This window comes from Rhea americana, unplaced genomic scaffold (genome assembly GCF_003343005.1).
Source record: "Rhea americana isolate MKP2758 unplaced genomic scaffold, rheAme1 scaffold_529, whole genome shotgun sequence".
Classification (NCBI taxonomy): domain Eukaryota; kingdom Metazoa; phylum Chordata; class Aves; order Rheiformes; family Rheidae; genus Rhea; species Rhea americana.
This window is the reverse complement of record NW_028186678.1, coordinates 15328-32612: the sequence shown is the minus strand read 5'-3', so window position 1 is coordinate 32612 and position 17285 is coordinate 15328. Positions and strand designations below refer to the sequence as shown.

General features: G+C 43.4%; 1 protein-coding gene across 1 annotated transcript; it reads right to left on the bottom strand.

Moving 5' to 3' along the window:
- On the bottom strand, positions 1–16980 carry TM9SF4 (transmembrane 9 superfamily member 4). Its single transcript, XM_085318255.1, has 18 exons — positions 16936–16980; positions 12379–12492; positions 10703–10802; positions 10098–10266; positions 9888–10017; positions 8431–8554; positions 7460–7578; positions 7150–7261; positions 6573–6643; positions 5983–6115; positions 5308–5389; positions 5147–5222; positions 4697–4780; positions 4318–4493; positions 3906–3969; positions 3217–3336; positions 2552–2641; positions 1–2127 (listed from the first exon to the last, which is right to left on the bottom strand). Exons 1-18 carry the CDS (start codon positions 16978–16980, stop codon positions 1978–1980), a joined length of 1959 nt encoding a protein of 652 aa, XP_085174381.1. The 3' UTR covers positions 1–1977.
- Positions 16981–17285: the final 305 nt, after the last annotated feature.

The window sequence follows — 17285 nt, the reverse complement described above, 5'->3', positions numbered from 1 at the left end:
AACAGGACAATGGCAGATTTATTTACAATAGGACACAAAGAATACATACATTAATTAAAAATTACAAAGAATACAAAGAAAACACTTTGGGGAAAGGAGAGAAACCAATGCTGGCTGAACCTCTCCACTGGGGGGGGGGGGGGGAGAAAAAAAATCTCAAGAGAAAGATCTTAAATTAGAACTAGTGGAGAACTCCACAGCACAGCTGGCTTGTGTATCCTATGCTCCTTTTTTCCATCCTTGATTTCTGGATGACTGAACTTTGGCACGATGGGTAGCTGAAGTTATTGGGCAAGACTGTAAAGACCAAGTGCTGAAAAGGAAACAGTCCTTTGGGGAAGTCAGCAAATGCCATTACTAAGAGACGCAGGCCCAGTGGAGACTCTTACAGTGACTTGGATAAAGTACAAAAGCCCAAACTCTTAAGTGTGCATACATCAGTGTTGGTAACTGGGAGGGCTTTTCACAGTTCTGTGCTGGAATAGCAACCTGTGGCAGCTGACTATTTGGAGACCTTATTTCTTACTACAGAAAGAAGCAAAAGTAGAACTTCCATGGATCTCACTAAAAACTCTCCCCTGTAGCCCTGACTGAATCGAGCTAATCAGGGGATGGAGGGAACCTTCACTATAACGTGGAATCTTTTTTACTGGTAAACATCATTTAAGTGACCAAAATAAAACTATAACCTCATTTAAAAAACAACTTCCCATGTGCTGATTCAAGCATCAAGCCACGGAAAAAGAGGAGCTCTGCATATTGGCTATTCCAGAGATCTTGGATCATTTTGCAGAGAAGAACAAAACACAACTTTTGGGGTGTACACTTTTTCTGTAGCCTGGAGGTAGAGAATCTAAAACAGGARAAGAGAGCAGCAAGAGCAGCTGGAAAACAGGGCAGGTAGTGAGACAGACCACTTCTGGCAATGGGAGAACTTGTTGGGGCCACTCTGTTCCCAGCCCCTTCTACATGGTTTGCACACATTTCACAGCAGCCGAGCCCGAACACTGCATCACATTCCTTGGCACTAAAGCAACATCACAGTGGATTTCTCTCCACAGTGGATTTCTCTATGCAGTCCCAGAAGAGTTCCTAGGAAGGAAGTCTACACCGTTTCCTCATGTGGCAGGAACAAAACTATCRTATCACAGAACAAACCCTTGCAGTTACCTCACACATTCTTCTAGTTGCGTACTCTAGCACCAGCAGAATCACGCTGCTTCCACAAGAACGTTTCATCCTGCTGCATCCAGTTGCATCTTCAAAAAGAGAGGAAATCCCACCCTCCCTAAAGCCCTTCCAGTGGAAGCACATATTGTCCAAGGCCAGAGGGAAGAAGTGATGGAGAAGGTTCTCGTGCTCTCTGTGTCAAATTGCACTTCCCAGGCTCTGAGTGCCACCTCCATGGAACCGTAAACAAGCTGGAGCCAGAACTTAYACAGTCAGAGCACACCACAGTCACGCAGAGTGAGCCTTTAGAATCCTCTTATTTTGCCATATTCAAGCTCCCTCTTCCATGCAGACATGAAGGCAGGAAAGAAACCCGGCCTGATACTGGTTTGAAGAGTCTCCCTGAATCCTAGAGCACCCTAGGGGCTGGAAGAAAACATTTTCACAAGTGTTTCCACTGCTGTTTCAAATCCATTCATCATCATTAAAAAAAGATGAATTAGCCGGAAAAAAAAAGTGTTTGCTTATACAGAGGGACATTTCTCTGCTAAAAAACTCCCTCAAAACTGGAATAGGATAATAAAGTTAAAATGCAAGGTATCTACAGACCCCTCTTCCCCCCAGAAGTAGCCCAGAATCCATGTACACTGTGCCAAAAGTTACATTCCAAAATGAGGAGTTATTTATTTCTCTTGTCACTCTCCCACTGCGTTTCGTTTCCTTAAAAGAGTGGGGAGAAGAGGACCCCTTCACTCTCAAGAGGACACGCATACAGAGGTGTCTACTTTCTGCTGAATCTGTGCATCTTCAGTCTATTTTCACTGCGGCATAGATCTTCCGGACAAACATGTAGGCTGCATAGAAGCCAATGGTTCCAGTGAGGAGCCAGAAGGACAAGACCATAAGGGCGGTGTAGCCAAAGTATAGTAAGGAGGGAATGAACTCAACAATATCCAGCTAAAACAGAAGAGGAGGAGAAAACAAGTAAAATTGAGTACAGGGTTAACAAGAGTCACCTTCCCAACTCAGCCAATGCCTCCTACAAGARCACATTCAGCAAAAAAGCAAAAGAAACCCTCTACTGAATCTCTTTTGGTTTGCTGAAAAGACATCCCCTTCGAAGTAAGGTTAAGGTACATCATGCTAGCACTTATACTCGCAACTGATCGCTCCCCACAGGTGAACACAGACCAGGATCTCACGTACCTATGATCTGCTCTCTCCTTTGTAAAGAATTATTAGCATAGTTGCCTGGTGAGCTACCCTATCCTGGCATGGTTCACACCATAACTAGGCMGTTTTGCATTTTCCTTCTCCAAATCTAAATCCTTCTCCAAATCTCTAGAAAGGTGTTAGCTTTACACAATAGGGATAACGATACCTTGTTCACAAAGTAGAAGATGGCATAAATCAGCACATAGAAGGCAGATCCTCCAGACACCAAGAAGGTCCTCCACCACCAACGGTAATCCTGAGAGGGTAAAAAGCCTTAAGCCTTAGCATTCTCCCACAGGCTTCCTTTTYCTGTGTCACCAGGGCCTCTGACTCAGGTGACCACAAACTTTGAGACAGTCAGATCATCATCTATTTTCCTCCAAAAGATAACCACAGTTTGGGGTGGGGAACTACTTTGTTACAGAAGTAGTAACTGAAGTGTTTCCAAATGAAGAGGATGAAAAGTTGACAGTGAAACAAAGCCAGGCCAGCGTTACAGCACTTGCTGCAGAAGAACACAGCTCAGCCTCTGGCCTTGCATTTCTCCCTCATACACAGATGAAATGAAACTGCTTCTTCAGGAAGAGAAGTCAGCTCTAAGCATCCTGCCCCAAGTAGAATTTCCAATGTGAAAACCTCCTCAGCTGAGCAGATAACAAGTAACTTCAACTCTCCTTGAAGTCAAAAGGTGTTACAGACACTTGCACTGATGAAGCTGGGCCACACTACATTTCTGCTGAGAAGTAGCCATACAGTGATCTGTGGTTTTCCAGGAGCAGGAACTCCTCCTGCTCCTGTCAGCTACTAAAACTATAGTAGAGGAAATCTCACCTCAGCACAAAGCTGGAAGTACACCATGACAATGCTGATTTGAGAGCACGATACCACCAAGATTATAAACACCAGGAAGAGAAAGCCAAAAAGGTAATAGAACTGGTTCTCCCAGATTGCCTGAAAAAAAGACACAACATAAATTTGTCTCTATGCTACTGCAATTAAACAGGGAATACGAGATTAAATTCTTCTGGATGACCCTAGGAGAAATAAGGGCCACCTTGGCCTCATACAGACAAAGCCTTAAATCAAGCGCATTTCACAATGTGCCTTCAAAAGAATCAGGTTGCAAGGTGCCCAAAGATAGTTGTGACGTAGCTTGTTCATATCCATTATCTCCCTATTATTGTTCACAAAAAAGTGGAAAAATGAACAGCTGCAGTCTTATTTGAATGTTTTAAGGYCAGGATCCTTCCAAGGCATGATGTTACATGGCTTTCATCTTTGCCACTGTCCTTCATATAATCCAAGAAAGTTTTACAGACATCTCCAGGATCCTCAGCAAGAAAACAGACTGAAGACATCCATGCCCCTGCTCTCTCTGGAGGCAATACTGAAAGGCCTCAAGGAGAACCGTTAGCCCCTTCAGTAAGAAGGGAAATAGGACCGTATTCCAAATGGACGCCCCCTCCCTTTCAAAACCACATTGGCTTTGGCATGATAGGTAAAGCAGGTTTAATACTTACACTGAAAATGAAGAACAACTCAATGAACATGGCTCCAAAAGGCAGAATACCAGCCATGAGAATCCTACAGAATGAGAAAAGAAAATAATTAGCAGCACAATATAACTGTCTAGCTATTAAAAGTCACCTGCAAYCACACAAAGGCACTCCTAGCAAAAGCTCTACAGCTTCAGATTACTGGAATAAATTTCATACAATAAATGACACAGCTGCTCCTATCTTTTAGTGCATACCACTTCTCTGTGCACCAGAGTCATACCACAGCTTGTCAAGATTAAGTCTGTAATATCGCATTCCTCATAAGGAATTGTCTGTGTCCAGAGACTAGCAGAAACGTGATGTTCAGCAGCCTAAAGAGACTGAGGTGGGGGAGATCTTAACTCACCATATTTCCCARACACTCATCACTCACCCGACAAATTTGTTCATATACCACCTCTGCTCTGGAATCTGTCTTGGAATCTGATTGGTCCGTACAGGATTGTCATATGGCTGTTTGCGAAATCCAAAGTAGTAACCCAGGTAGACCAATGGCAAGGAAATCCCAAACCACATGCACAGCAAGGCCACCATAGTTGGGAAAGGCACCTGGAACCACATCAATGTCACAAGTGAGACTTCCAGCAAGTTCCCTTGCCCTGGAGACTGAAGTCACTGGCCAGACCAACTTTTCAGCTAACCATTGTGCTGGCACCCACATTTAGGAAGTTGCCAGGAAACTAAGCAACTCTGACACTCCAGTCACCCTCCTCCCCTCTCTGGCACACCTGCAGGATAAGGAGGGTACCTACCGCTCCAGAGGAGTGTTTCCCCCAGATGAAACAGTTCAGGACAAAGCAAATACCAAAGACTACACCTGGATACAGAGTAGCTGTCTGCAAGAACAAACACAAGTTAAGAGAAAACACGAGGCTATTACAAACCAGATGTTTCTTTTTAATGAGTCCATTGCTGGGATGAAGCACACATGGAAGAAGCATCCCTTTTCCATCCTCTGTTTATTAGTGCTGTAAGACTATGGTGAAGTATATGAGGAAGATATTAGACAATCCTCCTGCTTTACTATTGTACATGCTCTGGTGTCCTCCCTTTTGTGTAAAGCTACAAGGTCTCAATCCATAACAAATCTCTATCACACAGCCAGGCTGCACCCAGCTATCCAGAAACATACATGGAGCTTATCCACAGGTATTACCCACCCACAGAGATGGCTGAGCAGCACAGCACACCGGAAGACTTACACAAAAGGCTCCCTTCTTCCATCTATGTCCTTTCAGAGTCCGGTATAAACGGCCAGCAAAGAATCCACCAAAAACTCTGGATAAAAACAGACCAAGACAAAGTTAGTTTTCCTTCCCTGGAAGAAAACAATCTTGCAGTGGGAAGCAGTGGACACACCTACCCCATGAACATGAAGAGAAAGCAGGCAGTAGTCATCAGTGCACCCCGGCTAGAAGGTGACAGCATTCCCAGCATGGCAACAACTGCAGAAGGTTATTAAAAAAAAAAAAAAAAACACACAAGAAATAGTAGCTCCGATGTATGTGCGCTAGTCAGCATCTGGAGGCCAGGGGCCCTCTTCTACATGACAGATTGCAGCTGCCTGGAATCACTCTGCCTCCTGTACAGATCTCATTTCCCCTGCAGCATAATACATCTACAGCCTCCAGCATCAGCCAGAGAAAGCCACAGCTTTGATCTCAAGCTACAGACATGTTTCAGCCTCATTTTTCCAGTGTTGAACAGGTGCAGCTCAGAAGGCAAAGGACACAYAAGCAACAGTCCCTCAGCTCGCTACCACCCAGTGTTTCCACAATATCCCTGTCCTCATAACTTGATAAAAGACAATACAAATGCAGAAAATAAGGCTTTCATTTAGGGAAGGGTATCTAGAGATTTAGAAGCCATTTAGGCCATAGGCCTGCAGCCTAGATCAACCCTGCAACAGGAAGTAGGCCTTATCCAGTTCAACTTGAGCAAAGGCAAGCATATGCTGAAGTCAATGAGAGCTACAAATGCCCTTGAGCATTGTTTCTCTTCTTGTTAAAACCACCCCAACTCAACATGTGCCACTCACAGATGACAATCAGGATCATACAAAAGAGCTGAATCCCAGAACCCAGGAGAGAGCTGAGGATCATAGGATACTGCGGAGGCCTGAAGACATCTCCATGCACAAGTTTCCAACCAGATTCTTCCATGGTATCTTCCTGTAGCAACAACAAAAAAAGAAGGTACTTAGATGCTGWCTGTCAGTGGAAATGAATGTCCTACCACAGCCAGTCTAAGAGGTGAATTTCCTTGTAACCAGGTCTTTAAAAGAATTACATCATCCTAGTTAAGAAACTTCTTTCCTCCTAGGCTTTAGGTTGAGGGTCTATACAATCAGTTTAGGCCTGGATTACCAATGCCAAGGCACTCATCTACAAAAGTGTCAGCAGTAATTACTTAGGTCTGAAAATGTCCAAACTGGTGATCTGCCATTGTACACAGAGAGCCAAAGATACCATGACAGTGTATTACAGAACTGTCCCTCCCATCTTCAAGACTAGCAGCAAAACTAGGGAAATAGAAGAGAAAATACATCTAGTTTCCTCATACTAGATCCCTCCTCAATTGTGCTTCCCTCCCTCTCTGATCCCAGCCCCAAGAGTGAACACATCATACAATGTCATCTTCCTTGTTGTAGTTGGCAATGTCCTTCCGGAGAGTGCGGATGATGATCATGCTGAGAATACCTGAAAACACACAAACTGAATTTGGCTCAGAGGCTCCCAGATGGCCCTACTGTTCTGACGCTGTGCAACTACAAGGCTTGCGCCAGAATATATGGTTCTGGCTAGCAGAGGAGGCCCTGAGCATTAGTCATCTCTCCCAGCCTTCAGCAAAGACAGGAAGACAGGAGCAAAACTCCAGGAGATAAGGCAGGCAGCATTCCCATATGAATACAGTACTGTGGCCTTCCTGTTTGTTCTTCTTAAATGTGGACATACAAGACGCATTAACCACATTAATGATTCTACCCTCCCCCAAGTGCCCCAACTGGAGAACAGAAGTGAGTAAGAGCCCAACCCTACAGGGTGCTGCCTGAACTGGAAGATTTTATACGTGCTAACATTTGTTTCCTGGCCCTTCTGACAGTTCAGATCTGGCCACATCCTCCTCAGGCTACTTGCAGCTGAAGCTTAAAGCAAACTCCCTGCAGATAAATGGGAAAGCCTTCTTCATCCCACACATCACTCACCTGAAAGGAAAAAGACGACCACAACTGAATTAATGATGGAGAACCAATGAATCTGCACATCACTCATGGTCAGGTAGGTGTCCCAGCGGGAAGCCCATTTAATGTCACTTTCCTAGAAGAACAACCCCGCATGACCAGACACCCTTCTGAAACGCCAGAAGCTATCACAGCCCCATGTCATGTTACACCACAGGGTTCCCGGTGCCTTCCGCAACACTTCTGTGATACAGGCACTCTGAGCACTAACTGCCAGACAGTCAATGCCAGTTAGGGGAGTTAGTTGCCAGCCAGCTTCGCATTATCCCCTCACCTCCCAATGGACAGAGTAGGTGAAGAGCATCTGATTCTCTTTAGAAGGATCTATTTCCTGGGGAGCAGAGCCTGTAGCTTCAGGTAGGGTACACATACCCTTCTCATCAGCCTTCAAGTCTACAAGAGAAAACAAGGCACACACTAGGTCAACACTTCCCTCTACAGCACAAGCTCTCCCACTGACCATCCCGACCGCAAGTACAAGCCACTGTGTTGCATTTATTCCAAATACTGCAGGGGAAGCATCCATTCCTTTCTCTGCTGCTTTGCTTTTTCCAAGACTATTCTTCCAATCAGGAATACAGCAGTATTAACAAACCTTTAAGGAAAGCTATGTGTGAGCCTCTCCCTAACTGAAAGGGTAGAAGCTAGAGGATCTGAAAACAAGGATCTAGATCAAGGAACAAATCCTCTATTCCACATGAGATGCTGAGAAACAAGCCTCTCCAGCAGGGCCTGCTGCTGCCGCTAGAGGAGTTGTATGGGACAATATATGATATGGGCAACTTCTCCCTTTGAGATTGCTGTTTCATACTGGGCCCACTGAACTAGGAAGATTAACTCCATAACTCAAAAATTTAAAGTTTTAATCCCTCTAGAACAGCTCCAAATATTCTGTGGGTCTCTGGATTGGCATGCCTGCTGTTCTGTCTCAGTGGGGGAGATCTGGGCCACAATGGACACGAGATGCCACACATACTACACATCAGATGACACAGTGCAAAAACCCCCCAAGTCTCTTGAAATTGATTCATTTCCCATGTGCTGCATTTTAAAAATATATCCCTATTTTTGATATTTCCTTACTAACAAGAGCTTATATTGTTCTTATAATTCAGACCCCCTTATTTCTGTGCCATGAGATCTACAATGGAAGTAACAATTACTACCCTGATGTGTTAGTGGTGTTCAACTCCCAGCCCTTCAAGAGACTCTCCTCCCCAACTCCATTGCCTAAAAATCTCTCACCTTCCAGTTTAATACTTTGGGGTACCACTTCAAAGCGCACAACCCTGTATGTGGGCTCCTGGTTCTCTTCCACATCCTCTCTGTGGTAGTAAAGGATGAAGGAGAGGTGGTTGTGCAGGTAGAACTAAAATGGATTGACATTAAACAAAAGTGTTAGCATCCCAAGGGAAGAACAGGCAATGTTTAGAAGCAGCTACTGGAGAAAGCAGTTTCAATGCTGGAAACTGAAGACCCCAACCGCTCCAGATATGTTGTGCTACAGAGCAAGACCAGGCTCTCTAACACTCTGCAATGCTAAAGAAACAAAAGGAGAGAACATAGCCGTTGGAAAGGTGACATCTCAACCACTCCAAGCATCAGCAACAATGTCTGAGTCCATTTCTGGCCAGGAGAATACCAATGTATTAAGACATATCTCAACCATGCATTCACTGGAGACTTCAGTGGCAGCAAAAATCGTAGGATTGGCTTGGAAGCACCTCACTAACTACAACCTTAAGTTTCCTGTCTACCTTTTCCACCAGATAGATAAATATTATTCAGATTCTGTGGGGGATCACAACTGCCCTAAGTTTGCACTTTCAACAGGCTTTTATACACACACACACACACACACATATATATATATAAAATTACACACACACACATCACCTATGACAAAAGGAAGTGCAGCAACTCGAAACAGGCGCATTAAGCTCTTTCATCTATAAGAACTTAGTCTCAAGTGATCAGAGCCATGCATATAGCTGAATACTTGAGTACGCTAAAAAGATGCCTCTGTTAAGTCAAACAACTAATCTTTAGGGCAAGCAATCATGGAAAACATTTGCAGGAATAGGCATGCTAAATTTTCATTTTCAAATTTAATCATTTTTCCCAAGATATTTACAAGCAGAAAGATGTTCCATTATGTACTATTTGCAGGCTTCTTTATTTTCTTCCTAGTATCATGTATCTTTTCTCCCCTTCCTTAAGCATATTTGTTTCTTTCAGGCATAAGCAATTGCACTATACTGAAGGAATTCAACTGCTACCTTCTGAACTGAACCAAAGTTCCAGTCAGACCCCAGACAGTTTCATGTAAAAATTAAACATTTGACAATTCTCCTCCCCTCTGAAGGGGGCACTGTCATTGCTAAAGACTAACCAGCCTTTGGGGCATCTCTGGGAAGTACATTGCCCCTGTTCTGCCGAGGGAGAACCATGGCATAAGGCTGTCCAACATCATGGGGCAAGCCAGTGCTAGTGCTAAAACTGTTTTTTCATTCCAGTATTTTAGCACCTGCTCTCCCTCTTCCAGTACAAGATCTATTCCTCATTTCCATTCTTATATCCACTCTTTATAAAACCCTTTGGTTATGTTCCCAACCCTGATGCTCTTTGGTAGCTTCTAACATCATCTGACAGACACCCAGAGCTCCTCTAGGCACCCCTTAGACAGCATCTGGATTCTCTACCTTGTTACCGTCCATAAACCCAAGCCTGTATCCATGCTCGAACTGCACATCCTTCTCCTTCTTCTTTTCCTCTTCCTCACGATTTGAATAAAACTCCAGCCGTGTTGCCACAGGGAGGTTATCAGCAATGCTGAAAGCACAGATTTCAGATAAAATTTGTCCACTACACAGAATCCCCACTGACACAAACCCATGCCTGAGATGACTCACAGATGGACATAGTAATCTTCCCTGATTCGCTCAGCAATCAGCTTGCTCTGCTCCACTGTCAGAGTGACTGGCTTATTAGGAAAGTTGCACAGAACCTCACATTTCTTCTCCACACTCATGGAAACCTGGAAAGGTGTATTTACAATTCGATCTCCCCGGAGAACCTCACCTGGAAAACAGGAAAATAAGGGCAGAGTTGAGGGCTGCCAGGCTTCTTGTCACTCATACTGCCACAGGATTTGCAGTGCTCTGTATGACTAAAATGCTGAGAACAAGTCTCCTGTGTTACTATGGATGCCCGCTGTGTGGAAAAAATGGAAGGATATTTTGGTTATGTCATTTGCCTGACATACTGAGCACTGCTTACAAAACTGGTTACAGGTCCTCTTTTTTGAAAGGYGCTTCCACATTCTGATGCATGAATACTCTAGTTTGCAAACAGCTAGTGTATAACAAATAAAGAGAACAGGCAGTTTATCTCAACTCAAGCAGTTTATTAGAGGTGACACCTGGAATTGCTTCTTCTCCTGTAAACATAACCTCACGTAGCTTATCAGTGGCAGTCTGTTAACTGACAGGTAGCATGCTGTTCAACAGATACCTACCTAAATTCTCTGCCTTGTATGTTATCTCRGTGGGCTGACAGAAAGGCAATGAGTAGTATTCATATGGCAGCTGGGTTCGTGAACTGGTGAGCTTCACAGCCTGGAAAAAAAAAAAGAAAAATTATCTACATGAAAGAGCTCAGATGATTTCATACCTTCTCTATGCCAACTAGAAGCTGAAGCTCACATAGAAACATCTTCCATAAAGCTCAGTTATAGAAACTGCAAGAAMGAACAGATGATCCTGAGATCTCCTTTCTTCACTTTTGCATAATTTCTAGTTGTATATTCCCCACACTATGATTTGCTAGCAATTATTTTATTAACAGAGAAACACCTGCAGAAAGGTATGATAAATTAAACTGGTTTCACAAATTTATGACCCAGTGAAGTCCTGCAAAACAACAAAGTGCAAAGTGTCTGAGAGATGTTCAAGAGCTTCATTCCACGGAAGACTGCAGTTATTACCAAAAAAAAAAAAAAAAAAAAAAAAAAAAATCCAAGTCACATTGGACCTAGAGGTCTGACCTCTACTGATATGAAAAACTGACCAACTTTTATCTCTGATGAAAGCTAGAGAACCAGCAGACTGGAAAAACAAAGGATAGTGACAAAACTCAAAACATTTCAGGAGAGTACCCACAAATCACACAGCACAAGAGAAGTGCAGAGACATACCATATATAGGCCAGGCCACAGTTGCTCAGAAAAGTAAGAGTATTTTGTAACGCAGCCAAGCTCATTTATTGGAAGAGTGCTGGCAAACCTGCCAACTTGTCTCATCACCGGAGAAAATATTTGGCTCATAAAATCCCATTGAGAACAGCCAATTCAATATCCCCTTCCCCAGGGAAGCTTACTGTAGCCACAGGCCAGTCTCATTTGCTTAAAAATAGCTTAGGTCTGGCAGCCTGTGGCCAGAGAGCAAATTGTGTTGTGCTTCATGTGGGAGAAGGCAACCTCAACATCCCCAAGGGTGCCAACTGTGCTGAGACAGAGGCCACATCTTTAGAAAAATAAATGAAGAAGGCTATAAATTGCTGATGTCTGGAAGTAAAGCTGGCTTCCTCCTTTACTAGATGAGCAGTTCCATCATTCACTACCAGCAATACTGTACAGGAACAGCTTTTCAGCAGCAAGGCTGGAAGATTAYGATGCTCAAGGACAAATGCCTGTACTTGGAATGGGTTTATTGCGGAWTTCACATGACTTGAAGACACAACACGTAGAAACTGGGTAGAAGAGAAAGCTGTAAAGGTCTGTTTCAAATCATTACTTTGGCCTACCATCTAAAGACTCAGTCTCTATATTCACTTTGAGAATCAGTACAATACCAAAGGAAAAAAAATCTATGATTAAATTCACTTCAAAACTAGAATGGGAAAAAGAAAGCCATTTTGTCAAGTATAGCAACACCTTGAGGACTTTGCTGTAACTACTGAAGGAATTAGGAAGTAATAAGAAGCAAGAAAGAGTCAAGCTGAGACTAGCAGAGTGAACTGATGATAGTAACCACTGGAAGCTGCTTTCCTCCAGCACAAATGTTATGAAAAAGAAAATATATGCCCCAGATTTTTAATAAAAGGATCCCAAAGTTTGACTTGACAGACATATTTAGCTGCTATGATATAAACAAGAGGAAAAAAAATAGCAGTTCCATCTAAAGTTCACCCTACCTTAATTTCCACAGGATCATTCCGGTGGAAGTTGATAGGAGCCACACCAGGTACGTAGAAAGAGTCTGTACCATGAAGCAATGAGAGCAAAACCAGCAAATATCTTAGCCTTTCCTACAGAAATCAAAAAAGATATTAAATTACAAGACAGTAGATACAAACTTCAGAACAGCTTTAGAGATGGGCAGCAACAAGTATTCATCTGAGACATTATAAAGGCTGTGTTCAAGCAACTAAACACAGCTGACAAAGTTAACTGTTGTTAACTAAAAGTTGTGACTCTCATCAAATCAGTTTCCATTTTCTGGGTATTTGCTCATCTGTAATTAGGAAAACTTTGTCCCCGCTCAGATACGAGAAAGATGTACTTAATTTTTGTAACTTAATTCACTTACCAGGCCATCATCTGACTCTTCTACTCCCACCCATCTAATACTCTTGCRAAGAACAACATAACTCCACGGCTTACTAGAGAACAGGGCATTAACTGTGGCAGTAGGTTTCTGTCAGCTCTGTACTTCAGGAGTTACTCCAGCTTATAAACTGATGTTCACACACACACCTTCAATGAAGTACTTAGAATAGGATATGGTTTGATACTACAACCAAGCCAACCTAACAGCTCATTGCATTCAAAGGGGTTGGTCACATTACCTCTTCTTCCTAGTCCATACTCTTCTTTCCCCTCACTCTGTGGAGCACAATTTCAGCTCAACATGGCAAAAAGTCATCCCCTTTTCAGGGAGTGGGTGTGGGGGCCAAGCTAGCAAGTTGAATCAGTTCAGGATGGGATCCCRCAAGAACCACACACAGTATAACAAATGTGGCAGCAAAATTTCATTAAACTGTGCCATTATCCCAATCAATCCATACAAGAGCAGTAAGGCCCTGAAATAAAAAATGAACTTTAAAGAATGTTAGATAGCAGCAGAATGGCTAGACTAGAATATTAACTCCAGTACAATTTCACCGCACCACTAGCTTCCTATGCGTCAGCATATGTAATGCACTATTTAACTCRGTCTGAAAGACTACACAAAACCTAGAGTCTTGTTTGGGACAACTTTTGAACTACTGTTGGAGTGCTAATAAACCAATTGTTGCCTTCCTCTGCACTTCCTCAATAGGGCAAGCAAAGCAAAGCTAGCTTCAGCGACCTACTGCCCTTACACCTACAAGCAGAAGCACCGGCAGTCACGAAATGAGGAGCTAAATACAGGAGGGAAAAGAGAGAGGAAGCAGACTGACCAAGAAAGACTGGCTTGGAGTAAAATGAGCCACCAGATTATTGCCTGGTCTGGCTCAGTAGGGCACAGGGTTCACAGCCTGCCTCTCCCACCAAGTAACACCACTTGGGCAGGCCACAAAGGAATTAAACACAAGTCCAGCCCTTTTTGGCAAAAGTCAGTCACCACACACAACCATAGAGGAAAAAAATGACCTTCAGACTCCCAGCAGCTCACCCACCTCAAGCATTGCAAAGAGGCAAGACAGAGCCCACCCCAGACTGCAAGTCTAACCGCAGCCTACAGCCCCGTCAGCAGAGATCTAGGAGGACGGGATGTGGGGAGACAGGATCTGGGACCCCAGAGAGCTGGGCTGGCAGGAGCTCTTAGTGCTGATACAGCTCTGCTAATATATTTGCATYGCCAACAGGACAGACCATTCTGACTGTAGGAGGCAGATTACTACACTGGTATAATCACAGCTTCCTTCTCACAGTGTGTCAATGGAGTACCCTGGAGTAAGTTAGCATACACAAAACGTAAGAGAAAACATTACATACCCTTAAATTTGCAAACCAGAGAGAGTCAAAAGGCAGCTCTATTAGGAGGTTCTTTATCAGTGCGGAGTTGGGGGAAAAAAAATAAAAAAATAACACAGGTTTATTGCCCCTACACCCTCTTCCCTACTGTGGGGCTAGTAAAGTACATTTGGCCCAGACACCAGTGAAAGTCAGTAAAGCATCCAAAAATAGTAGCACTGAGTTAGATGGATAAATAGTAGCCAATAAATATTGCATTTTTAACCTAGTATGCATTTAAAATGTGAAGACTAGGAACCTACCTAAAATGTGTTAATACTAAATTATCAGATGTATCTTTTCTGCTTACAAGGTAGATCTCTAGATCTATTCTAAGTACTGCTTAATGTAACTAGAGCAAGTAGAAAGCTTATTTGGAAAGAAACTGGAAAGTGTAAATATAGAATGATTTTTTAAAAAAAAAAATCACTTAGACTTAAATACTGATCCAGTTTAAACACTGTGGCTTTTGTTTTCTGTACCTACACACTAAGTTTTTCCTTCTCTGTAAAAGAATGTTTTATAGTTCTCTCTTGGACCAATTAAGAAAAGGTCTCTCAGGCAGATGAAGTGCTATAAGAACACAGCACTTTTCCCACATCATGCCCTGCAGCTGTCAGCTACCTGCAGCAATTATCTCATTTCATTTGTCAATGAAGTGCCAGAAATACACACCATAATGTTACTTAACAAAAAACAAACAAAAAATCAAAACAGATACAATTCTTGTCTTGAACAGCTTGCAAGATAACAAAATAAAGACAGAACTTTGGAATGAGCTCAGGAGACAGGCAAGCATGTAGAAGATGAAGTTTTTGATTATACCTTTGGCAGAAGACRGGTTCTGCTCCTTGTATACAGATGATGATGCCTCAAAAAGTACCAGGCAACAGAACAGACCAGAGGGGGACTACCGAAAGCGTCATCAGGAAACAAATATTTGTTATGAAGAAATGAAAACATAGCTACACAACAGGTAGAGGTGAGCTCTGAAAGTGAAATTTGAAGGGATTTTCCAAAACAGGTTCTTAACCAAACAGCTTTTGGACCAACTGCTCAACAGACCACACTCAGGGTAAAGCCAAGGGCCTTTGTTACTGAGATCTTTCATATTTACAGACACACTTCATTTTCTCCAAATAAAGACAGAAGCAAAGCAATAACAATATGGACACATGCCAAAACACCTGCATAACTCGTGGGCTTGGCCAGGCTGTCATCTCATTTGTGAGATGCCTTTGGGCTAACTTGTCATCTACGCAAGGTCAAAGGTTTCAGAACCAAGCTTTATAAAAGTGAAGCACTCTAGTGAGGCACAGACTTCCAGAACACAAGGGACTGTCCTTCTGCATCCTCTTCCATCAATACACATTTCAAAACACATCGGAAAAATCACTGAGATGACGGTCTCACATCTAAGATGCCAGGAAACTGTACACTGAAGCAACAAGCAGCAAGACAAGCATACACAACTCTGAACATGAGAAGACTTGTACTTACACAAAAATATTCTGGCTTGACTAAACCTTTTTATTTTGCTACATGCACACACATGCACTTGTAAATAACCCTGTCTTAGGAGGATATTCCCTAAGCAAGAGAAGTATCTACAGAAGCAAAATTAACAGAAAGCCACCACAAGCTTTCTTCCCTGCAGCGCTCTGCCAATGCGCTTTAATATGATTCAGAGGCAGCATCTCCAGACCCATTCAGGCCCAGCGTATCCCAGCTCAGAACACAAGCAAACATGTTCTAGGGACTAATCACATTAAGGAGCCTTCAAACAGCAGCATTTTAAGCATTCTGTGAACATTTTAATAAGGCTGGTGCTGAATTAGGGTTGGTTTAAGTCTGTTTCAAAACATACCCATAAACTTCGGAAGACAATATAACATTTACCCAAAGGGAGGGAAAGAAGTAGAAAAACATGCAAAGATGAGGAGTGGGATCCAAAGTGGGATTTCTCTCTCTCTTCCCCTTTCCCTGCCCCCCCCTCGCAGAGAAGGSACAAGATGTAGATCAAACACGAATCATCAAGACCTTCTTACTCCAAAGGCACTTTGGAAGAAAAGTAGGGAAAATATAACCTATTTGCACAGTTGAGGTAACCAGATTCAGAAAAATCTGCCATCTTATTCCAGTTACCAAGTCTTTTTAATGAGGTGTCAGAAAGGGAAGACAAACATAATCCTASAGTTTGAGGGGAGGAAACAAAAAGCTTCATATAACAGCAAAGCAAAGCTCTTTCCTATGKATAATATTTATTCTGTCATCAGGCACATTAGCAGGACATCTATAATGTTAGTGGCACCTGCTCTTCACCCTCATCCGAGCTGCCAGGCTGACACCCTCTCCCTTTTAAGGGCTGCCTCATTAGATATTCTCAACAACTATTTGGACAAGCTCATCTTTATTGCATTTCTGACTAGCTTATACTTCCACTCAGAAAAGTCACTGAAAGCCTTTAGAAAGGAGACAAGTGCTGCATTCACAATGATTTCAGAGAGCTCCTTTGACACCAGGAGAGCTGTTAGCAGTCTTCTCTTCTTTTCATAAAAGAGGAGGCTGAGAGGAAATTCCCAGTAGAACCATCTTCAGCCCTAAAAACAAGCTCAGAAACTACTCCCTCCTGCCCTAGCCAGGAGGAAGCATGCAGAGCAGAAAGACATTTGAAACAAAATAAAAGAACATTTCAACTCTTCCAATTTCTATTCGACTTTCTGCCAGCCTTCACACTACATGAGTCACCTCACACTCACCACCCGGCCAACAAAGTACTTYGTAAAATCAACATACATCATCTATTCCTACAGCTTTTCTTACCACGCGTTATCAAGGAAATGCCCTTCCATGAAAGCAAGGAGGAAAATCCACTTTCCTAGTGCGAGACGTCGGGCGGGCAGCTAGTGTCACACCATCTCCTCTCCCCACGCCTGCCTCCCGCGGCCAGATCCCCCCCAGAAGCACCCGCAGCTCCGCCGGGGTTCAGGAAAAACAGGAGCCGAGCCGCACCGCGGGCCCCGCGGCGGCAGCGGGTGGCCGCGGCCGGCGCTTCCCCGCCGGAGCAGGCGAGACAGCGGCCGCCGGAACGCCGCGGCGGACC